Raw genomic sequence first — 25,536 nt, 5'->3', positions numbered from 1 at the left:
CAAGTATCGAAAGAGTCAGGTTCATGATAAAATTTCATTTTTTATTTATTATAAAATGAATCCATTATATGAACTCAACAAGAATGGATCGTTGAGATCGGATCGGATCTACACCCACCTTGAGCCAAGCAAAACGACCAAAATCGAACCTGATATATGACTGCGCTGAAAAAATACGCAGGCAGAGAAGATGGAAGACGCAGATGGGTTTCACGCAGGGGACGGGCAAGCGAGGTTTTTCTTTGCAGCAAAAATAAAAAAAGCAGTACGCAGGTGGACAGCAGAAGGGTAGGAACGTGTGGTAGCAAATCTGCGGAGAGCTGGGAAAATGCTGGTGGGCAGGGACAGCTTGAAGAAATGGTGAAGAAGTCGAAAGGCTGGCAGCGTGAGCAGATAGATTGACACGCAGCTGACTGGCGATTGTTTGGTTGATACACAGCTGAGGAAATCGCACGAATAAATGGGGCTGCCGAAGCTGGAGGTCAGACGAATGAGAACGTTGAAGTTGTGGGGCAAAAAATATTGTGTGAGGATGGCAGAGACGCAAAATGAGAATGGCTGAGAAGAGAGAATAAGATGGATGAGAACTGCGGCAGAGGGATGTATATGCCGTTTTTTTTTTTTAAATAACGATTTTGCAGTCCTTTTAAAGAAAATGTTCCGAACCCCAGAAGCTGATACCAATGAAACCGATGCAAAAATCCTTCTAGCTCTGAAAACAATTGAAATTGCAACCCTTGCAAAAGCTATTTTCTGGGGCCAGGTCTGTCTTCACACAAAAAAAAATTCTTCTTAGACCTGCAACCTGCAAATGGAAAAGAAGCACCCGGAGAATATATGCAAATATTAAAAACTAAAAACCCTGCAAACTGGTCCAAAATTACAAAATTGTAGCTCTACAACAGCCAGATCTATCAGTTATCATCAATGATATTTTCATAATTTTAGATTTTCTATGAAATGCTTTAGAAATCTCTCATGCAAATCAGAACATAAAAATAATAAACCCAGGATCGAAACTGGCTGGGCTCTGCAAGAAAATGCTTGCGGGAGTTGGCTGGTTCAGCCGAGAACTTCCCCAAACGCCCACTGATCCTCATCAATAAGGGTTTCCTGCACAACTCACTTCAACCATCAATAAAGAGAGAAAAAACAGTACTAGATCTCAAATGCAATGGAGATACCTGCCATTACTTCAGAAATTCTAATACCATTCAAACCCTAGCAAGTGAACAAGATATCTGTGTTCAACAATACTCTACAATAAGTTATTACTAATGGCTGAAAATCAAAATATGCAGAAAGTAAAATAGCTCATAGCACTTCAAGAGAGTAACACCAGCAAGATTTCAACCCCAAAGTCTTTCTTTATTAGCACTAGAAAAAGTTTACAAGAGAGCTTCTTCAGCACAAGACTCACAGATCGAATGATCTCAAATGACCCCTAGCACCCTATTTAAAGGAAAATTTCCCAATAGCTAGTTCGAGTGATCCACGTTAAAATGATCTCGACCGTCGATGAGGATCAAGATATCTCTTAATCTCATCTGTCGAATTTTTAATGCATTAAAAATTGAAATTCTGCATTTATTTACTCAAAATATTATTATTTTATTATTTTTAGGTTTTTACTTTATTTTACTATTTTTTAATTTATTTTAATTTAAATGTTTATTTATTTTTTAAATTTATTTTATAAATTTTATTATTTTTTATTTTTTTAAAATTTTTATTTTTCAGTTATTTATTTATTTTTTAATTTATTTTTAAATGGATCCTTGAACTTAGCCTTTGGAAAAATCACCTAGGACCTAAGACTCAGGACTTATGAGGGGATTAAAACATTTATTAACCCTCAAGACACTTTACATCATGACTTTTACAACTTTACATCCCAAGGGGGAAAACCCATTTGACATAGACCCTCATAAACCACCCAGTTCTACGACACAACTATAATCTAGCAGATTAACACACTAGGATTCCTCTAAGATTCTAATGACAAAATTCATTCTGGCTTTGGGGTTAGGCTGAAGGAAAACTCTGCCGATCATGGATCGGTGAGACGAAAAACCTTCGGGAACGTAGATTATCACTAGAAAATTAGGTCCACCTAGGCAATTCACATACATGACTCATATCTGCTAAGATTATTTACAATTTATACATGCAGACTGGGTTTACAACATAATATGATCAAGTCGATGATGACTGTCGAATGGCATGAACACGTCGATCAGGCACTATCCATTTTTGCGAAGAAAAAGGGGGTGTACTGCTATGGGTAGTTGACACGTAGTGGTCAACAGGTGACAAGAAGTATTGAGTTGGTACTTGGTGGAGTTGGCTAAGTTCTTGCATACACCCATGGTCGGGAGCATAGTTCGGCAGGGGCTATGGTTTTCCAGAGGGGCTCGAGGGGTAGATCATCGTTGGGATCTAGGTGGGCCTCCCCATCACTTCATGGATTGGGTTAGTCATGGTACTAGCAGGATGGTGGATCCGATGATCGGACTCACCCTTATTTTCATATTCCCATAAGAGTTCTGGACAACACCAATGAGTCAGTGACAGGCTGGGCTGACAGGGGAGCCGATAGACTCTGTGAGTCATCTTGGCATGTTGGCCGTGTGTGCGGTCATTGGATGATTAGTGTACCCTAGCAGGAGGTTGTTAGAAGAGGTGGCATCAGTAGGCCACTTGATAGTTCATCGTATGGAGAGGAGGATTTCCCATGGATATATGGGGCAATGTGGTCACCGAGGAGCAACACCCTAGTGACACCACCACAGGCACATAGGGAGATTTGGCTGTCAGATCTCTCAAGGAGGATTAGGAGGGGAGGTCCACTCATTCGAGAGTATGGAGATGAGAGGGTGGATATGGTGGTACTGATAGGATGCAGGCTGATACTTACAGACATAGATTTAGACTGTGGCACCCAGGAGTGTATAGGTGCATGTAGTGGTGCACAACTATATGCAGTGGAGCATGAAGGTGCGCAATGGTGCACAACGGTGTGTAGTGTCGCACTAGGTTGTCGAAGGAGCGGTTCGCATCACAGTGCATTACCTCATAGAGTGACAGACACATCGATACAGGAGGGATACCAATTGATCCAGGATGATGCAACAACATGTAGCAGGGTTTAATGGTGCATAGAGATGTGCAATTGTGTGTAGTTATATGCCAGGGGACACGAGGATACCTGGATATATGCAGTAGTGTGTGGGGCTGCACTGCAGACTAAGGGAGTGATACTAGCAGGGAGATTTCTTGACGAGGATGTTAGGCATGCCATTGGGATGGACATACCCAGATTGGGAGAGCGGATCGGTCATGGGACGGGCTGAGAGTGCACACTCGAGTTCCTAATCATACCCATCAGAACCCACACATCTCTCACTCATTGGCATCGCAGACAGTTGAGGAGAGCCGTGTTGTGTCCTATTGAGGCCTACATTGTGGATAGCAGGACTTGGGAGACTTGCTTGAGACAACTCTATGGGATTCAGTGCATCAAGGGCACGATACAGATTCCCCGATGGAGGAGTAGGGTCAATACATGAGTTGGCAGCCACGGGATAGGAGATGAGGTGATCTTCTATAGCGGTGGTATACCATTCATCTTTGAGTTCACACTTGGGGAGTCGATTGCGAGGGATCTATATGATGCACTTTTGGCGAGACAGTTTGAGGCATTACAGGAGCCTGAGGGACAGTGGATGGTAGACTTCGTCTACAGGAGGGTACCCAGACTCCAAGCAGTGTCCAGGTGTATCATCAGGAGTTGGGATAACGGATTTCACTGCATGGTCTGGCAAGAGCTGAGCAGATTGGCATGCTTGGGAAAAATTCGTGATACCTAGGGTCCACCTATGGTATACATACAGGGGTCAGAGATGAGGACTAGATGGGCTCTAGTAGGTCGTAGTGCTACACAACGACAACCCATGAGGTTTGGGAGTTGTGGACCTCTAATATGGTTATGGGAACCAAGGATCCAGTTGATGTGGGGGACACTCCATTACTTAGTGTTACAGGGAAAAGTGTCTATTTAGAACTGCTCTATCCCACTAAGGTGTGACAACTGCCTTAGAGACAAACAGAGAAAAACTACTTTTGTATTTCCTTTATGAATTATAGATAGAGAGGAATAGAAAGAACCAACTTGTGTCTTGCGCTAATCCTTTGATCCAATCCCTCTCTTCTTTGATAGTCTCCAGCTACCTGCTCCCTTGCATGCCCAGCTTCACAAAGTACCTGTAAGATCATAGAAGAAGAGCACTATACAAAGACATGGATCTATATTCATAAACAACTTAGGATCAGATTTAAGTTAACCATACAAATGTAACAAGCATCAATGATACAAAAGCATGGGGGAGAACTCAAATAGTTTTTATTGATAAACAAGAAAAGGTCCAGGAGGAGTTACAACCAGTGGTTCTGACCCAGCATCAACCTCCCAGCAAAAAAGCCCCTCTTCACCTCAAACAAAGCATAAATCACCCAACAATCTGATGTTTGTCTCTAGAAACCAACAACAATTCCTTACAATATGCAAAATTCCAGCCTCCGGATCTCTGGGATGAGGTATCCATATATAGATATCTATAAGGAGGATGAGTCAGCTTGTGATTTGATTAGTGTCTTCTCTCTCTCAGTTCTTGCTTCCACTTGGAGACTGAGGGCCTCTTACTCATCCTTGGTCGAATTCAGTGAGGCAAGTGTCACAGGAGAAGATTCTGGAAGCTTCCATTGCCTCTCCACCTCGCGGAATGACACTGCCATTTGTCATTTCTCGCCCAGTGCACCCTATAGAAGGGAGTTTTGAAATGCAACACACCCTCACAGTGCATTTGGGTGAGATGCAACGCACCTAGCCAGTGGAGTAGCTGCAATGATCTTGTTTTGACTAATTCTGAGCAGTTTCTGGTGGAGAACTTCTGGGAGAAGCTGTAATCTGTTGACCTTGTTCTTTTAGGGGTTAGAACAACACTTTTAGGGACTTAGGAGCCCTTGGTTTATGGCATAGTTTTCAAAACCGTTTTAAAAAACCGGTTACCGGTCTAACCGGCCGGTTAGCAAGGCCGTCGGTCTAGACCGGCCAAAAAACCCGGTTGGAAGGCCCCCTTCGCCCAGTTTTTGCCCTAACCGGCGAAAAACCGGCCGGTTTAGGACGGAACCAGCCGGTTTGATACAAACCGGCCGGTTTGATACAAACCGGCCGGTTCCGTCCTAAACCGACCGGTTTTAGGCATGCTCTTCCGAAACAGTTTACTGATCATATAAAATACCACTGGTGACTGAAGAAGCCAAGTCTTTAATTCATTGAGAAGCTGATCTAATGCCACCTTGAAGTTTGAAGTCATGCCAGCAAAAAGGTGATGAGATCTGTGAACACAAAGCCGAGGAGCTGAGCTGGTGTCTCTGTGGAGGAAGCAGCCAAAAGAAGATCTCAGTCTGAAGACAAGCAAGCTAAATCCTTGTCTTTCATGTACAATAATGAGAACCAGGAAGCCAGAGATCAGAATTACAATGAAGTCTGAAAGGTGTACTAACACTATCATTCTAAGGCTCAGATACAAAAGCCAGCAGCTAAAGGACTATACCTTTTAGTTTTAAATCACTCCACAATGAAATATCTATGAAGAAAAACAATTGCTACAAAGTCTGAAATTTGAAAGCATTTTCAGAAGCCAAGCTAGTATCACCTTGGAGATAACATCCAAAAGATGCTTGAAAGGATTTCTGTCTGAAGACAAGCGCATTGTGAACAAGTCATCCTTTGTGAGACATTATACATTAAATAAGAGTTTGGGTTGATGTCACAGTTTGGACTAATATCTCGTAAGTGTTTCATGGACCCTATATGAGTATTCTGGATGATACAATTTACATTGTCTAAGAAGGATTGATCTACAGTTCTATGATGAATATGAGGCCTGATCTACATCAATAGTATGTGTCTGCAAAGTAAAACATATGAAGCAATCACTGAATTTGCTATCAGTGATTTTTCATTCTTGTAGATTGTCCGTGGACCGGTATAGGTCTGCAGAAAATCAAAACTATTGGTCTCAGTATATCTTGAAGTTTGAACTTGAAGACTCATTATAGATTAATCAGGGACTGTAAGGTATCCTTAAATCCTTAAGGACAACGATGAACAGTCTTCAATCATGCCAAATGAAATAGTGCTAAAGCAAGAAGAAATGACAAGAAGTACAATATGGATTGTGGCTCAAAGCAAGTCATAGCCACATGTAAGAAATGTGAGATCTTTACTCATATACTGAAAGACTGAAGTGTGGAAATATTATACTGTGAATCTTGCATTGCATATGATTACTGATGGGTATTTGAAGAACTGTATCTGTGATGCTCACCCTTGAAATAGAATATGGATCACTTTCACTAGCATGCCTTTGGAGAAAGCACATTGTGGTAAAGGGAGTTCTATCACAGTGGAAATGAGACCAAGTACTTCTTCAGTTGAAACTTGAGAAATCAAAGGTCCTCCCTTGAACAGGTCAAATATTTTGCAGCAGGCCAAAGACATAAAGGACATGTTGGATTGAAGATTGATGCCATATGCATTTACTACTATGAACACTTAGGTTCTGAAATCTAATGCTAAGGCCTGAATAATGAAGATCATTATTTGCACAAAATGTTGCTATAGTCATTTGGAAGCAGTGATGGACTTCATCACATGAGCAAAGGCTCTAGGGTTTTGACATTTGGGTGTGAAAAAGGAACTTGTGAAATTGGAAGGACTGTAGGCCAATGGCCTCATAGCTTGCACCATTGTTTTTGGACTTTATAGGCCATTTAGAGCCTCATTTCTTATGTATTTTGCTATTTTGTCGATGATATGTATTGCACTCGGTGCCATTTTGATATATTCACCTTTACATGGTATATAAATGAACAAACTTTGCATATTTTGTGTCTATTGGCTTGGAATCATGGTTTTACATCTTAAAAATAGTTTTGTTTCATTAAAATTAATTATTTAATGTTTTTTTAAAACCGGTTCGTTTAGACCAAACCAGTCCCGGTTAGACCGGTTCCGGTCGGTAAACCGGTTCATTAGGTGGACCGGTCCGGTCACCGGTTCCGGTTTTAAAAACTATGGTTTATGGACATTTCATTCTTGGAGTTGTAGGGCACAAAAATGTCTATAACAACTGCCCCCTAAAGTATGAGGCCGTTAACCTTTTGGTGTCGGGTGAAATGCTTTATTATGAGGATCCGAAGTTCTTTCAATGCTGGGAGGAGACCTATAATAAGATACAATACAATACATTATCTTCATATTGTTTTCATGATCTAGCTGAGGCAGGCATTCCCATGCTCAGTTTTATAAATTCATTTTCATGTACATAGGACAGACAATCGTCTGAGTGTAGACTGATGATTCTGATAGAGCCATCATCCTTTTGGTAGGATGATTATCTGTGCTGCAATGTTGTACATTTAATGTCTTTATTTCCCTGAATATATATCGCAGCCCGGATGGATGAAACTAGATCCGGGGTCTTCAATCTCGTCCAATCTTCACTCGAAGTACAAGTCGATCCATGTGAGAAATGTTCTGAAGTCGAACATGGAAAGACATCGCTTGATTACCAGTCAATGATGTAAATTGTTAAGAAGCGCGAGAGGAATCACCGATAATGATAATGATCCTCAAGGTACTGCAGTACAATTCACGTGGTGTGAATAAAGGACTTGGCGTCGAACACCACGCAAAATCTTTCGGTCGAAGGCCATTGATGTAAACCTGTCGCCGGAAGTGAGAAACTTGCCATTGAGGCATGCAAGCTTCAAAGTACTGAATGGGGTGTTCCTAGATCAACTTCTTGGATAATGAGTTGATGTCGACAAGAAGTGATCCGTCACAGGAGGGCCTTAATGAATCCCACATCAATGACATGGAACGGAGCAAATGATTTTGATGGAGGTGAAAACGATCTGGTGATATAAGGTTCAGGGTGGCGGTCATGAAAGAATGGAGTATAATGTATGGTAGTGGGTGAGACACAGGTGACTTCTCTGGATGACTTCTCTTGAACATATCGGTGACGCTGATGTGATGGATTGGTAGCATTAACCCCAAATGTGGATGGTATGGCGTGACCATGGTGATGTGACCGGTGAATGAAACAACCCAACCCGACTCGGACACGGAGTGGAAGTGCCATGTTCAAGAGCGACTTGCTACCAACAAAGTTTCTTTGAGTTTTCTTCCCAATTTTTCCCCAGTCATTGCTGACCAGTACCTCTTTTTTTTTTTCAAGCTTGAGGAGGATAACATATGCTTGTTCTATAATTTGCCCTTCGGGCAAACCCATCACTATGTTTTAACGAGCCTAGCGATAGTGAAACTCGTTCTCGTCTAAAGACAAGTTTGTCGCTTTAATCTTTTTAATGAGTTTAATGACAAAGATAACTCGGTCCTTTTCAATTTTAGAGAGTCTGAAAAAGAACGTAAAGGTAACTCCAAAATTCCTTTTTCGTCATCTAATCCCTTAAGTCCGAAAAAGTATAAAACAATATAGAAGGGATGAATTTTCGATAGTTTTAACGAGCCGAACAAAACAAGCGCTCGATCTTTTTGTGTAATAATCCCTCAGGTCCAAAAAGATTAAAATCTAGAGGAGGGATAGCACTTCCTGTCCCTTTAACGAGCTGGAGAGGCCAATGGCTCGGCAATCTTTTCATATTTTACGAGTCAGTTGAAAAGAGCTTAAAGGAGACTCGTCTTTTGAGGAACGAGTGATAGAACGGGTAGCAGCTGATTCCAAGTAAGGTTTGGAATTTTCCAATCACGGCAGTGTCACAAGGATGGCTAGTGAAATCACTCTTCGCAGCTGTTCCTCAAAATGGGTAAACAATCAAATGGAGGTGAATGATCGGCCAATGAAAAAGTGGAGGTGACGGTGCAAACACGACCAAGGCTTTAATGGCTGAAGTACTACATTCACGATGGTTATTTACTGGGGAATAGTTCATTTTTTAATGAGCTTAAACGCGGGTGGAAACATTTGCTCATGTCTTATGTTTATTTTTTAACGAGCTTGAACTATGTGCTAAAACTGCTCGATGCGGGTTTATTTTTTAACGAGCTTGAAACCTGCAGTAACACTGCTCGTGATAAGTTTGCATGCCCCCAGCATAATAACGCAAATCGAGGTGCATGCCCCCCAAGCCTCATTGCATTCAACTCAGTGGTTGGAATGAAGGTTTACCTTTGAGATTTGGAAAGGGGATTTGTTTCATTTTTTAATGAGGTTGACACAGTAAAAGAACTATTCTCATGATTCCTTGTTTCATTTTTTAACGAGGTTGACACAAGATAAGAACCGTCCTCGGAATCCACCGTATTTACAGTATTTGATAGAAAATAAAAAACTGAAGGATGATGAAGGTCATCAGGGGTATCTTCTTCACAATCCGGAAGAAGGGAACGATGGTGGTAATCTTCCCATGGTGCCTCTCCTAAAATCATTGACTGAATGATTCCTTTGTCTGTAGATTGTACATGCGACCAAGGATTTGAAGAGGTACCATATTCCTTAGACCTATCTATCCAAACACTCGATGAGTGTTGATTTGGGTTTGCCCCCCAAGCCAAGAAAATTGATTACTACAATATTTCTAAAATGGCGATGATCCATGCTGACAAAATGTTTAGGAATCTTCCGAATCGATTAGATATAGAAGATTTCATATTGTAGGTTTCACTGTGGCCACTTCCGCCAAATTACTCGGAGGCAGTAGGGCAAAAGTACCCATTAAGGCAGGGTCTTTTAGGAGGCCTACTCCAATATTTTGAAGCGAATGGTTGCTTCCATGGATCATTCGAATGCTTCCCGTAACTTGTGCACTGTTGGGGAGAAATGTTTGTTGGTCGACGATTGTAATTCCTCCTTGGAAGGGAGATGCAATCTTCCTGAAGTAGGTCGACACAACTGCGGCCATGGCATATATCCAGGGCCTTCCTAGTAGGATGTTGTAATCGAGGTTTCCGTCGATTACTTCAACATCAATTTCTACTGTTTTGCCCCCTAGTTCAACTTTCAAGTTACTTAAAATCCCGTATGGAGTGTATGATCGTCCATCAAATGCTTTTAACATTGTTGAAAATCGCGACAAGGGTGGTGAGCCTAAATTTTTCCAGCAACTCATCGACATAATACATGTGGATGCCCCCTCATCAATACTTGTTCGATGAACAGTTTTGTTGAGGGCTTTCACTTGAATAAGGAAAGCTAGTTGAGCTGGTAATTGAGGGTCATATCCTTTATGATCAAAGGCCACAAGATTGGAATCCATTGGGCCAATCCCACCTATTGCTGATAATAAAGCTTGCTTTTGGGAGGGGCAATTTTGCGGTACCTCAAATGTCCACATAGCGGACGACGATTGGGCCAGGTCCTCTACTATATCATAATTCTGTGCTACTTTTGCACGAGGATTAAATGTCGATTTGTGTACTACTCCCTTTGGCGACTTTATCATTGGTTCAGGAATGATGGGTGGCACAACTTCGGTCAAAGTTGTTGTCGAACTACTAGGTTGTTCATTAGCCTTGTTATTCGACCGCTGTGGATTCCCGTAATCTTTATTCCTTGTCAAAGCATCATTTTGTTGCTCTGAGATAGACAACATAAGCACTTGGGATCGAGAAGCATTTTGATTAGCAACCAGTTTGGTTCCTGGGTTAGGAAACGGATCAGTCAATACTGCTGAGGTTTTTGAACTCTTAAAGAGTTTTTTAACTTCAGCTTTATGTGGACAATCTCTCGTCCGATGATCCTCACCGCATATATGACACCCCACACGGGGTTTCCTTTGCCCGGAAGGGTTTGCAGAAGGTTTTTCAGGAGATGACTCATCCTGCTTCTTTTTTCTCCCTTTCTTTTTCTTCTTGCCCCCTAGTTGCTTCAGTTGTTTGCTCTTGTCGGTCGACACGACATTTATTTCCGAGGCAAGAAATTCCCCATTTGCATTTTGACTAGAAATCTTACGGGCCTTTTTAGATGTAGCCTTTGTCGATTTCGTGTCTATTGTGCCAATCACGCCATCGCCGGCATGAGAGTCATTGTTTGATTTAGGAGGAGGAGGAACTGAGAATTCCGGTCTAGGAGCGTCAGGTATTTTATCGTAGAGCGTGCCGGACTGAGTGTAAATCAAGTCCAAATATTGCGCACGAGCGATAACCTGCTCTTCTGTTACGACCCCCCCTTTTGCCACATCTTCCGTGATGGAAGGCAGTAATGACTTAATAAACCATTCAGCTAAAAGCTGATCGGGAACATACGTTTTCACCATTCTACGACGACGTCGCCACTCATGTATATGATCAGATATGTGAGTGGCCATTGTCTGTTTGAGGTTGGTAAGGAGTTCCGTTCCCGTTCGTACCTTATCGGTAATTGAAAATGGGTTAAAAAGGTTGTGGCTAGGGTACTGAAGTTGTCGAATGAAGCTCTAGGCAATTCGATATACCATTTTGCTGCCGGACCTGTTAACGTCCTCTGGAAAAGGCGAAGCCTAATCGAATCATCGTTTAGGGTGTTTGATGAACACCACAGATGAAAGGTCATCACATGATTCGATGGATCTTCACACGGATTTCCATTAAATTTAGGAATATCTGACGGAAGTTTATGCGGAATCGCTGGCCACCAAGTGGCATAAGCAATTGGATCATTCGTCAGCTGGTTTAGATTTGGTAATTCTAGAGTTGCTACAAAGGGCAACTGTTGATTTAGGTTAGGCGAAGCATACCCAGGATAAGATGGAATCGCCTGAGCAGTGGGTCTTTGCATACCAGCATAATGTATTTGATGCTGGCAACTTTGACAAGGTTGATGGGCATGACCGTTATAATATGGTTGTTGATAACCGCTTTGGAAATGCGCTTGCCCATTACTTACAAAGACTTGTTGCTCAGGTCCTTGATATGATTGCTGGAATGGCGATTGTTGAGATTGAATCAGCCATGGTTGTTGGACCATTTGCTGTTGCCCAATACTGGATGATTGACCAAGATGAGAAGTCATAGTACTTGTTTGAGCCTGAGTCGCTCCAGATAAGGAGGCACTAACCTGAGGTTGTGATTGAGTCGTTGAGACAAGAGGTTGTTGTATTGCAACCTGAGAAACTTGGGGTCGACATACAACAGGTAGCGCTTGTACTTGCGACGCAGTCACCATAGCAGGTATAGTGGGAATATTCGACACAGGGTGGACTGGTTGCATTGAATATACAACCCTTGGTTGCTGAGGCAGTATTGGTACCCAACCGCTGGATGTGATTCCATTTTAACCTGAACTTTGTTGTAAACTCTCATATGGTTGTTCTCTGGGAGGGAACAATGAAAAGGCATACTGCCCTCCATATGATGGAAATCCAGTACTTAAAGGGTAGATTGGCCTTTGAAGACACATTGGATCAATTTGTTGAGTTTCAACATAAGAAATACCAGATGATAATTCGGATGAAGAAATAGGAATTGACCATGTCGTCGCAACAGTCCCTGATTGGACTCTGGCTTCTTGTTGATAACTTGCCGGGACAGATGGTATATCGGCGAACATTGTTGGAGTAGTAGCAGGAGGTTCTGCTGTTGCTGTGTCGGATGACACAGTCCTAGATGTCGACGGTTGTTCAGACATATCTAGTCTATCCAAAAGATTTCCTAGCGATTCTACAAGAACTTGCGATGAAGGGAGACTAACTTCGAAGACCAACGAGGGAAAGGTGATGATTATTCCATTTAAAATAAATTTTAGACTCTTTGACACAACTTGTTTTTTCAATTTTTAAGAGTCGAGAAAAAACAAAAGATGACTCTAGTTGCCTTCGATTTTTAATGAGCCTGAAGTGACAAGTGCTCAGATGGACCTTTTCCGTTAAAGAGTCTTAAAAGGAACGAAAGGGACTACTCTGGAAGTCTAGGTAGAGGGAGTACCAAACCAATCGCAAAACTGCAGAATACTTTTTACGGTACGACAGTCAATCTTCCCGAATGTTGTGTTCAGTGCATTGCGATCGATAGGGTGGCAGACACGGCTTCCTATGGATAAAGGATTTAAGCCTATAGGGGTCTCCCAAAATATACTCGACGGTATGTGGGAGCACAAGTCCGTACTGGCACTTATCGTCTCAAAGTGGAGGAATCACTCAACCATCAATGAGGACAACAGTTACCAGGTTTTACGACGCCGGAATACATCTCTAGCCTAGACCTCTAAATGTTGTGCGTTAAGTTCCAAAGCGTTGTTAGATTCATTGAATTTATTTTAAGTTGATCTTGCTTATGAAGTTTGCCTTTCGGGTTCACCAGGAGATGTAGATGTAATTCCTAAAATGCAATCTAAAGATGATAAACAAACTTTTTATCTCTTTTGTGCAATGAAAATCCTAGCTACTAGGGAAAAGAAAGACAGAATATTTTCACAAAGAGCAAAGAGCACACTGTAAATGCACTTTCCTAAATCAAGCCAAACAGACTGTCTATATGCAAATGCACATGCATGTATTTTTTTCGACTTTCTTAGTATATGGATGCTAAAAATAAAGTTGATGTACAAATCTGAATTTCTTTTCAAGCGACAAATATAAACAAGCTTATTTTCGAAATCAAAAATAGAGACGATTACGACACCTTACGATTTTGAAATGAATACTTGTTTTTTACACTAGAAAATTACAAATTCAAACCAAAAGCAATAGTAACAGGATAATCGACCATTAACAGCAATCAAACTTTCTCCTACGATCGAAATCGACACTTGCGACATATTCAAATCAAAGGACGACAGTACGACTATGCTACTTTTGCAAAGGAGAACTGTAAATGACTCAACAAACACACAAAACATCTACAGTTCTTTTGTACAAAGGAGGCGGAATAACAACAAGGAAAATGGGTTTCAAATAGACATATACTGATCACAGGCAGCAAAATTCAGGAATAGAACTGGAAAGAATGAAGCACAGGAACCACAGCTGCACAGAGCTAGTCTGATCAGCGCACCTGTAACACAGAGAATCTGAAATGCAGCGCAGGTTGTCCCTTCGAGAAGTGCGCTGAAATTCAGAATCTCTGAACAGTACCTGTGCTGGGCCAGAAACGAGACTCTGTCCGGGTTCCGGGTCACAGTTTGCAGTTCAGTCCTTGGTTTTTGGCCGAGTAAAAAGCAATCAGTAATGCAACAATCAGGGGTAGATCTAAGGAGGATCTAAGAGCTATCACAAGGGCAATCAGATAGTTTGTGAATCAGCTGTTTAAATCATAAACAGATCCAGTGAATGGATTGAAGCAGCAGTTATCTACTTTGCATTTGTTATGGCAAATGCAATTCGAATGCTACTTATAAGTTTATGAAACAAACAACAAAGAATGATACACAAACAAACTAATTAGACACTCCCCAGCGGAGTCGCCATTTTGTTACAGGGAAAAGTGTCTATTTAGAACTGCTCTATCCCACTAAGGTGTGACAGCTACCTTAGAAACAAACAGAGAAAAACTACTTTTGTATTTCCTTTATGAATTATAGATAGAGAGGAATAGAAAGAACCAACCTGTGTCTTGCGCTAATCCTTTGATCCAATCCCTCTCTTCTTTGATAGTCTCCAGCTACCTGCTCCCTTGCATGCCCAGCTTCACAAAGTACCTGTAAGATCACAGAAGAAGAGCACTATACAAAGACATGGATCTATATTCATAAACAACTTAGGATCAGATTTAAGTTAACCATACAAATGTAACAAGCATCAATGATACAAAAGCATGGAGGAGAACTCAAATAGTTTTTATTGATAAACAAGAAAAGATCCAGGAGGAGTTACAACTAGTGGTTCTGACCCAACATCAACCTCCCAACAAAGAAGCCCCTCTTCACCTCAAACAAAGCATAAATCACCCAACAATCTGATGTTTGTCTCTAGAAACCAACAACAATTCCTTACAATATGCAAAATTCCAGCCTCCGGATCTCTGGGATGAGGGATCCATATATAGATATCTGTAAGGAGGATGAGTCAGCTTGTGATTTGATTAGTGTCTTCTCTCTGTCAGTTCTTGCTTCCACTTGGAGACTGAGGGCCTCTTACTCATCCTTGGTCGAATTCAGTGAGGCAAGTGTCACAGGAGAAGATTCTGGAAGCTTCCATTGCCTCTCCACCTCGCGGAATGACACTGCCATTTGTCATTTCTCGCCCATCGCACCCTACAGAAGGGAGTTTTGAAATGCAACGCACCCTCACAGTGCATTTGGGTGAGATGCAACGCACCTAGCCAGTGGAGCAACTGCAATGATCCTGTTTTGACCAATTCTGAGCAGTTTCTGGTGGAGAACTTCTGGGAAAAGCTGTAATCTGTTGACCTTGTTCTTTTAGGGGTTAGAACAACACTTTTAGGGACTTAGGAGCCCTTGGTTTATGGACATTTCATGCTTGGAGTTGTAGGGCACAAAAATGTCTATAACACTTAGTGAGTACGGTTGGGATAGCCGGTGATCTGATTCATTATCAAGTTAACACATGGGGGATCACCGATGTCTTCATCATATGGCAAGGCAGGTGGTTGTTCAGGATTGGGGTCAATCATGAAGTGATAGGCGTGGGCATTGTTGAGTCCCCTTGGTAGGTTGGGCATAGCCTAGATCATCACATATATTATGGCCGAGAGTTGTAGGAGATGAGGCTCTGGTACGAGCATGTTAGACGATTAGTCATGAATAGAGTGTCGTAGGGTCTACATGACAGTTTCTTCCTGCAATGGGCTTGGGACCCTGGCATCACAGTGCTTGACGGTTCAACTACCTTTAGGGTGAGCTAGGTTTGATAAGGGGAGATCATTCTGACCTTCCATTGGATTTTAGTGATTCTTTATTCACATGCGGGACTTCACTAGCATGGAGGGATGACCAAAAGGGGGAGTTTAGGGAAAGCTCGTGCGGGCAAGGACTTATTTCCACAGGAGTTGGATTGTATCTTCTGGTGCCCACCCTTCAAGTACATGAGATGGATGACTCAACAAAGCATATGCACGGGGAGACAGAAATGGCTTTATACGATCGTCTTGCCTTCTTTACTGATGGCATGCAGAGGGCTTCAGGTGCCTATACCAGGTTGGACAGTGAGTGGAGCAACGGGTGCTTCACGTTGACCAGGACGGCTTGGGGTCCTAGTATCGAGGGACTCCTTCATGACATGATAGTGTTGGGGACAAGGATGACTCAGTGGCACATTTGGGACCCTGGTATCATTTGCAGTAGCCATTTGGGTAAGTTGATAGAGGGGGTGCTTGTTTAGGCATTGCTTGAGGACAAGCAATTTTTGGTGGGGAGGACTGTAATGTCCCCAATTAATAATTTTGCTAAGGGAATTCTCAATTTTGCAATTTTTGGCAGTTAATAAATATTTGGCATATAAACTTAGGAAAAGTGGGTGAAAAAGGAAAATTTATAAAGGTGCCACCCCCAAACATTAGAAAAGCCAAGAAATTTGATGGGAAGTGGAGAGTGGGGGCCACTCCAAGGGAATACGCACCCCTTGGAGGAATTCGAATTGGGTGAGAGAGGGAATTTGATGGGTGGAGCCCACAAGGAGCATGAGGGATGGCTAGCTATAAATTGGAGGTGAGGCTCTCATTTTAGGGGCTTTTTGACATTTGATTATCCATTGTTACTCTAGCTGTTCAGTTGAGTTACAAGTGCTGCTTAGCACAAGAGCTTCCCAAGGAGTGAAGCTCAACCTTCTCTTCGGTGGACCTTGAGTGCCACCCTAGGAAGGATTTCTATCTTATTTGGAGGCTAGGAGAGAGGCATCACACAACACTACACCATTCTGGTTTCACTGGGACGTAGAGGGAGAGACCACACAGTCATTGGGAGAATTGGTGCTAGAAGTTGGGGTCTCTATTGCAGCAGGAGTGTTCTTGATCATATTCCAGCCAAAGGAGGGAGATTTTGGGAGGAAAAAGGGAGTCCCTCACTGCTGTATGAATTGTTGAAGCTTGTAATTGCGTCATCTCTCACAAGCTTGTGCAATTTTCTTGGGTGATTGTTGTGTGGAGTGTCGGTTGGAGGATTTAGGGGCTAAGCTACTAGGATTTCATGTGGAGGGAGATAGTTGGGAGAAATCTAGCATTTTGGAGCAACAATTCATCATTTTCTGCAATAGTTGAAGTGTTCTGGTATTATGAGGAGGGCCAAGCTATTTGGGGTCGAATTTGGAGAATCAAAACCAGAGAAAACCCTTTTTGGGTTTTTTGGGTTTTTGACAAGGATCACATCCCCAAATTTACAAAATTTTCTGGGCAGTTTTGAGGGGCCAAATCAAGGTGCCAAGTCAGCCAACAGTGTAGAAAAACTAGGCCAGCGCAGATTTCTGGAGGGACAAACTATTGCAGTAGTTGGGCATTGGGAGATTGATCACCTGGGGCTTGTAGCTTGCCTTGAGCAAGCCCAAGTGCACTCCTTCCAATTTTATTGTACTCCAACAATTTATTTATAATAAAATTGACCATTTTGGGTGTTCCGAAGCATTTTTCTGTTCATGGTTGTTTGCTGAAATTTATTGTGTTGTTATTTCTGTGCATGTCTTTGATTATCTCTGTAAAATTACTATTTGGAATATTACACAAGGAGGCCTTAAAGGCAACTTCACTTAGCACTAGGGAAAAAGGGAGTAGCTTCAAAGACTTTATACTTCGTTTTGCAAAATAGATGGCTTATCAAGATAATTTCAACCATGAAATATCCCTAGGAACATTCAATCATCATAGATGGCCCATACATGAAGCACCGCTATCTAGAAATAAAATTTCCACAACTTCGCAATAATAGATGCAACAAATTAGCCATAGAATAGTGAAATCCCAACAACAATGTATGTCACAAAAATAGATCAAAGAATAGCATTAAAATTGTACTTACATGTATTAGAGTATATCCAACCATCAAAAATTTTCCAAACAAGAAGCTCCAAGACAAGAGAAGCTCAAATGCGATAAGGATTTCTTTTACTGTTCTTCTTTGATAAGTTCCCTTGCAGATGATGTTGATTTTTAATGTACCTTGCACAAGTGGTGTCCCATGGGTTAGTCTCTACCTAGGGAAAAGTGTCTGTAATAATTATTTTTCTAAGTGTGACATTTTAAGTGAAAGTGACTTTATAAGTGGTAAAGTCAATGTTAAATTATAGTGTGAAAAGTGACTTTAGACATAAAGTACAATGTGGGTACTTTATTTAATGGGTGAGTTAAAAAATAGAAAGTGAGAATTAAATGTTTATTCTCATCCCTTGATCTGAATGAATCTGAGCCATTAGATCGTAGGGTTGCCCAAAAGTCATTTAGGGAAACAAAAGGGGGAAAAGAAAAGAGAGACTGCATTCATTCTTCATGAGCAAATTGGAGAAAGGAGGCTGAGAGTTGGAGAAAAGTTCTGAAGGAGAAATTTGTTGCAGCAAACTGAAGGAGTGATTTCTGGGCTTTCAAAGTTCTTGTGGAAAAGCAGACAAGTAGGAAGATTCGGGTCTTGAGGTCAGAAAATGGTGGCGAGTACATTGATGGTGGGTTTTTTAATTTCTGTGCACAGGAGGGCATTAGGAGAGAGTTCACGGTTCCTTACAACCCCCAGCAGAATGCGGTGTCTGAAAGGAAGAACAAAGCTATTGTTGGGGATGCTAGAGTGATGATTCAGGATCAAGGGTTGCCTTTGTTTTTGTGGGCTGAGGCCTGCAATACTCCTGTTTATCTTCAGAACATGAGTCCTCACAGAGTATTGGTGAATATGACTCCGAATGAGGCTTTCACTGGAGAGAAGCCTCATGTGGGACATCTTCGTATCTTTGGATGTCTCACATATTCTTATATCCCCAAGGAGCAGAGGACGACGCTGGAACCCATGGCAGAGAAGGGTATCTTTATGGGTTATAGTGAGACTTCGAAAGCCTATCGGATCTTTATTCCTTCTAAACGGAGAGTGGTGATTAGGAGGGATGTAAAGTTCGAGGGGAGAGGGCCTATCAGAGATCATGGGAGTATGATGAGAGAGAGTCACAGACTTCTCCTCAGCAGGGAGGTCAGGTACAGGGAGCAAGACCTTAAGGTTCTGGATCGACTGGTACAAGAGGTACTTCAATGTCAGTGAAATTTGGGGCACCAGAGCAAGTTCACCGAGCACTTCTTTAGGGAGTCCATTGGTACAAAATTCACATGGCACTTCAGCTGACATAGGCATAGGTGCCAGTACAGGTTCTTTGAGGAAAGGCGCTGGTACAGGCACACCAGGGTCAGTTGGCAGACCTTCAGGTTCACCAGACTGGGGGGCAGAGGATGAGGTTCCCTATGGGAAAGCTTCTTCAGGGAAGAGGAAGCCTAAGTGGCTTCAAGACACCTTGAAGGAAGCGGAGTTCATTGGTCCTCCGAAGAGGTTGAACAGGGAGAGTGTGCTACTTGAGTGGTTTTGCAGTTATGTAGCCAAGGCTACTAGCATTGTTGACTCTGAGCCTACTAGCTATGAGGAGGCTGCCAGCCAGGAGGTATGGAGAGAGGCTATGGTGGAGGAGTATGCCTCTATCATTAAGAACAATGTCTAGGAAGTGGTGCCTAGGCCTGAAGGCAAGTCAGTTGTGACTTCCAGGTGGCTCCACAAGATCAAGTATGCTACGAATGTCAACATTGAGAAGTTCAAGGTGAGGTTTGTGGCTAGAGGGTTGTCTCCCTCATAGATAGAGGGAGTTGACTATGATGAGACCTTTGCTCCCGTAGCTTGGTACACTTCTATCCGGTCCCTTATTTTCACTGCTGTAAAAATGGGTTGGCAGATCCATCAAATGGATGTGAAGACCACATTTCTAAACAGAGTTATAGAGGAGGAGGTGTATGTTGAGCAGCCATAGGGCTTTGAGGTACTTGGGTGGGAGACCCATGTATGCCGGTTGAGGTGAGCACTCTATGGACTTAAGCAAGCTCCAAGAGCTTGGTATTTGAGGATTGATACTTACTTACAGCAGATGGGTTTCACGAAGAGTGATGCTAATCCGAACCTATACTACATTGTTGTATGGGATGATCCGCTAATTCTTGTGTTGTATGTTGATGACCTGTTCATTACTGGAGCAAAGAAACTGATTAGTGGTTGCAAGGAGGATCTTGCTATGGAGTTCGAGATGAAGGACATTGGGTTGATGCATTACTTTTTGGGGCTTGAGGTGTGGCAGGAGGAGGGGAATATCTTTTTGGGGCAGGGGCAGTATGATGTGGATGTGTTGAGCATATTTCACGTGGAAAACTGTAGACCCATGTCTACACCTATGATCACCAATTGGAAGAAGCTTCATGCTTCAGATTCTAGTTTGGTGGATCCCACATTGTATAGGCAACTTATTGGGTCCGTGATGTCTCTAGTCAACACTAGGCCAGATATATGCTTTGCAGTGAACACACTTAGCCAGTTCATGGTTGAGCCCAGGAAGGTGCACTGGGTAGCTACAAAGCACATTCTTCGCTACGTGCAGGGGATTGTTGATTATGGTCTGGACTATAGGTGGGGAGATGGAGTGAGGTTGGCAGGTTACACAGATTTAGATTGGGCAGGTTGTGCTTCTGACAGGAAAAGCACTTCAGGGTGTTGCTTCGGATTGGGTTCGACAGTTGTGTCGTGGTTCAATCGAAAGCAAAAGTCAGTTGCTTTGAGCTCTTCTAAGGCTGAGTATATGGTTGCTAGTCAGGCTAGTTGTGAGGCCATTTGGCTTCGCAAGTTGTTGTATGGCCTATTTGATCAGGAGTTGAGACCGACGATTATTCACTGTGATAATCAGAGTTGCATTAAACTCACGGAGAATCTAGTGTTTCATGACAGGTCAAAACAAATTGACATCAGATCTCATTTCATTAGGGACTATGTCCAGAAGGGGGTAGTGATGCTGGAGTATATATCAACAGATGAGCAGGTGGCCGATGTTCTCACAAAGTCCTTGCCAAGAGGCAAGCATGCCAATTTCGGGGACAAAATGGGTGTGATGAGAAACACTTTCCTCGGTAAGAGATTGTTGATTTTTAATGTACCTTGGACAAGTGGTTTCCCATGGGTTAGACTCTACCTAAGGAAAAGTGTCCAAATTAATTCATTTCCCAAGTGTGACTTTATAAAATGAAAGTGACTTTATAAGTGGTAAAGTCAATGTTCAATTATAAAGTGAAAAGTGACTTTAGACATAAAGTACAATGTGGGTACTTTATTTAATGGGTGAGTTAAAAAATAGAAAGTGAGAATTAAATGCACATTTATTCTCATCCCTTGATCTAAATGAATCTAAGCCATTAGATCTTAGGGTTGCCCAAAAGTCATTTAGGGAAACAAAATGGGGAAAAGAAAAGTGAGACTGCATTCATTCTTCGTGAGCAGATTGGAGAAAGGAGGCTGAGAGCTGGAGAAAAGTTTTGAAGGAGAAATTTGTTGCAGTAAGCTGTAGGAGTGATTTCTAGGCAAAGATGGGCATGAAAATCAAGGCATAGAAGACAACAGAAGGTACAGTACAAATAACATTGAATGCTGTGAGCTGCACGCTGTTTGAAAGAAATTTCTGAAAAGGGAAGTTTTTTTGAAAAAAGTCTGTACACTTCGTACAGTGGTACAGCAATCCGTGTAGTCGTATCCGTATAGTACATATTTTTAGCTTCAAGTGGGCATGAAAATAGAGGCAAAGTGAGCACAATTTTCAAGGAGTTTTGGGCTGAAGAGATAAGTTATATTTTGCTATTTTGTTTTGTCTACAAATGTATTTTTCCTGAACTTGAAAGATAAATAAATTTGAAGAGCTCTCTAACAAGTTTTCCTCGGAGAAGATTGAAGGGGTTTTGCCTAGGTCTAAGTTGACCAAAAATCTGTGTATTTTTATGTCTGTTGCTGGTCTGGTTATGTCCATATTTTTTTCAGCATGTGTTGACAGTCCCATGTGTTTTAATTTGAAAATTTCATTTCCAAAATTCTATAGGTTGAATGTATGTTTATGGGAAAGGGCATTTAACTAAATGGGAGTGATAAGATGAAATCAGTGTTGTGGGGGAGCCCCCCCCCCCGATCTCGCTCCCAATTCGCGCTCCGTGTAGGAGCACGCTCCTTGCCTTTTCGGGAGCGTTTTGCCTTTTTTGCAATTTTTTTTTGTAGTAATGTTCGAAATGCAATGTTTTTTGAAAGAAACAAATAATTTTTGAGTGGGGCAACTTAATGATCAAGTCTAGGCCCTAGTATTGATATGCTATTCATGGTAATGTTAAATTCTTAAAGTAAAAGGATGAAAATGAAGATTAAATTCATTTTCATCCTTTTACTTAAATTTTTAACAATACCATGAAATGACTCAGGATGTTTGAGAGTGGTTCCGGCCTCATTAGATTTCATATGGAGAAAGTAGAATTTTAGATTTCATTCAAAATCCAGCAGACTTATCAGTTTTTCAGGATTTCAGGATTGGGGGATTGCAATGTTTCCATTGAATTTTGTCATGTATTAGGGTATGGAACTCATATTTAATCAAGAGCACCAATCCCTCCATGTACCTTGATGTTAGTGACATTGATTGTTGATCCCCTCTATCATGACCCTACTAAAAATGTACGCATCACTCAAACAAAATCCTGACTTGACATGCTATGCTTTTTCTATCTTATGTTAATGCTTAGATGGTGATATTAATGACAAAGATCCCTATGCAGATATAGAGGTAATGAGGAAGATATCTCTGGATATTAATGCTTAGAGGGTGATATTAATGACAAAGATCCTGATTTTCCAACAAGACTAAAAAATTAGACATTTCTCGTGGTGGCAAGAGGCCCAAGCATAAGAAACAGATAATAGATTTACTTCTCTTTTCTAGTTTCTAGTAGCTTTTATAACTATTGACTCTTTCATATTTATTATGATATTTTTTTAAACAATATATGACAATCTAAGTTTGAAGTTGCCAATTATAACTCATTAGTAATGAATTATGAATATGATGCTTCATGAAAGTTGAAAGTTGTTTCATTTCATTTCATGTTAGATATTATTTATTGTAATGGTTACACTTAGCTTACAAGTACAACTTTGTTGATCAATGATGATAAATGTTATATATTGAATTTTGAAAGCTTGAAACTTTAAGATTGATGAATCATGAGACTCAATATGTTGTATGTTACTATGTCACTAACTTGTGGACATGGTTGATGAAGATTATAACTTCTAGGTGATTGTTGTTATATGGTTCAATCTATGTGTTTTTTATGTTTGTTATATCTAATTCATTATTCTACATGTTCTTGTTGACATATATGTATCAAAATATAATATATATATATATAAAATGCTCCGGGATTAACTCCCAAACCGGGAGCTTCTGGAAATGTCGCTCTCGCTCCTGTTTTCCCTCCCGCTCCCCGCTTTCACTCCCGCTCCCAAGTAACACTGTACCTGATACTTGTTCCCACGTACCCACCTACCGGAAACTCGTGCAATATAGCAAAAATATAATAGAGCACCAAGTCAATTTAAATATTTAACTTTCATATTTACTCTTCTACTATCAGTGGTGATAGTTATCCACATGTTTTAAATAATAATGTTATATAACCTGTGACTAATGAGTTGGTATTGTGTACAGAATCGGAAGGTGTTAGTAGTATGTAACTTGAAGCCGGCGGCAATGAGAGGGATAAAATCACAGGCTATGGTGTTAGCTGCTTCAAATGATGATCATACCATTGTAAGATGCTATGCTTTGCATTATATGAGATGCTAGATTTGACTCTTGGATTCAAGCTGGTATATATATATATATATATATATATATATGATCCAAGTTGTTGATAATCTTTAAATTGGCATCTGAGATCTGTTCATGAATAGAGCATGGATTTTGATTTTTTTTTTTTTCTCATGGACATTTTCCCATCTGGAAGGTTTTTTTTTAGTCCAGTTTCTCTACTTTCAGCTTAAGGACATCAGATATGTTAGAATATGGTTTCAGGTAATCTGATCTTTTATTTCTCAGTCCCACCCTACTGACACAAGTGTATTCACTTTTTCAGGTGGAATTGGTGTCTCCACCTGAGGATGCCCCTGTTGGGGAAAGGTTGAAATTTCCAGGCTTCGATGGTGAACCAGATGAAGTATTGAATCCGAAGAAAAAGATTTGGGAAACTGTGCAACCAGATCTGTATACCACAACTGACCTTATAGCCTGTTACAAAGGTGTTCCTTTCACTACATCTGCAGGGGTCTGCAAAGTTTCCTCTGTCACTTGTGGGTCCATAAAGTAGTTGTTTCTATGAGAAACTTCTGTAGAATATTTGAGAAGCCACTTGTCATGTGAAAGAAGCAATCCTAGTCTTTGGAAGGTTTGGTTGAACTGACTGCTGGTTTTTTCATTTAATTCCCTGCATATCTACTATCCTCTTCTGAATTTTCTTGATGTAGATCTGTTGTTCTTGCTTCCAACATAGAGTTTACAATTCCTTCTAAAATTGTTTCATGCAGTCATGGTCATAGTTGTATAATATTGAGCAGAGTTTCTTTCTTCAAGAAACAACCTCTGAAATGTTCAAGTCACAAATTTTATGCTTTTTGTGAAATATTTTCACGTAACTTTCAAGGCGATCTTGTAATGAGTTTGCAAGGTGTGTTATATGTTTGCAAATACCAATCCGTTCAGTTAAATGCAATGTTTCTTCCATTGTGTATCTATTCTCTAAAAGGTCCTGGAATATATTAAGAATCTCTCTGTATCCCATTCAAAACTAAATGCAGAAGATAGCGTTGAATGAAGTATGCAATCAAGTACTGTGGTTTCTTTTTATTTTAGTAGTTTTCTCATGAAGGTCATAAGGTTTGACTGCATCAACATTGAATGGTTGAATGAAACCACGTGTTTGGATTGATACAAGGACTTTGATAGCATGTAGATGTACATGGCCATTCACTCAGTGCCATATGGGTCTTGCTTCCTCTGCTTTCTTACACATAACATCAACCTGCTATCAAAACAAAAATCCCATACAATTAAGAGGCAAAATATTAATGAATCACAACTATACTTTCGGCAATTCAGTATATTTTCTTTAATGTACAGGATATTCGGAGTACAAATATACTCTAATCCTTAGTTTTTAAACCCCTGTTGCCTTTTTGTTCACCCATACATACCCAACAGTGTAAAATTTCATGATAGCACCCCTACCTGCTTGACAATCAGAAATTTAAATATTCAAGTCTAAAATTATGGTACACAATTTTTCATAGTTTCCATCATTATAACTAAATAAAACAAGAGTGATGCAGTGCATAGTCCCTTTAGTTTTTTGCTTAAGAAGATGAAACAGAAACAGCAGCATGATGCAGAGATGTTGGAGCAGCTATCCTCTCCAAAGACTTAATTTTTCAGATATTCCTAATATATTATGGGGTTTGACTGGGAGTGACTGGTAGTTGATCTGGAGGTCTACGACTTCTG

The 25,536-nt window shown here is 41.0% G+C and overlaps 1 protein-coding gene across 1 annotated transcript in view; it reads left to right on the top strand.

Annotated features, from left to right (window-relative positions):
- Positions 1-24,729, top strand: part of LOC149234946 (putative methionine--tRNA ligase) — a 361,390-nt gene extending 336,661 nt beyond the window's left edge. The window contains exons 17-18 of the mRNA XM_089372009.1: positions 23,689-23,790; positions 24,116-24,729. Of these exons, the coding sequence (XP_089228135.1) occupies positions 23,689-23,790; positions 24,116-24,346 (333 nt within the window). The 3' untranslated portion in view covers positions 24,347-24,729. The remainder of the gene's footprint in view (positions 1-23,688; positions 23,791-24,115) is intronic.
- The last annotated feature ends 807 nt before the right edge of the window (positions 24,730-25,536 follow it).

Source organism: Pinus tabuliformis, chromosome 8 (genome assembly GCF_031772625.1).
Source record: "Pinus tabuliformis cultivar Carrire ecotype Pingquan chromosome 8, CPIR1, whole genome shotgun sequence".
Classification (NCBI taxonomy): domain Eukaryota; kingdom Viridiplantae; phylum Streptophyta; class Pinopsida; order Pinales; family Pinaceae; genus Pinus; species Pinus tabuliformis.
This window is presented reverse-complemented; position numbering and strand designations above follow the sequence as displayed.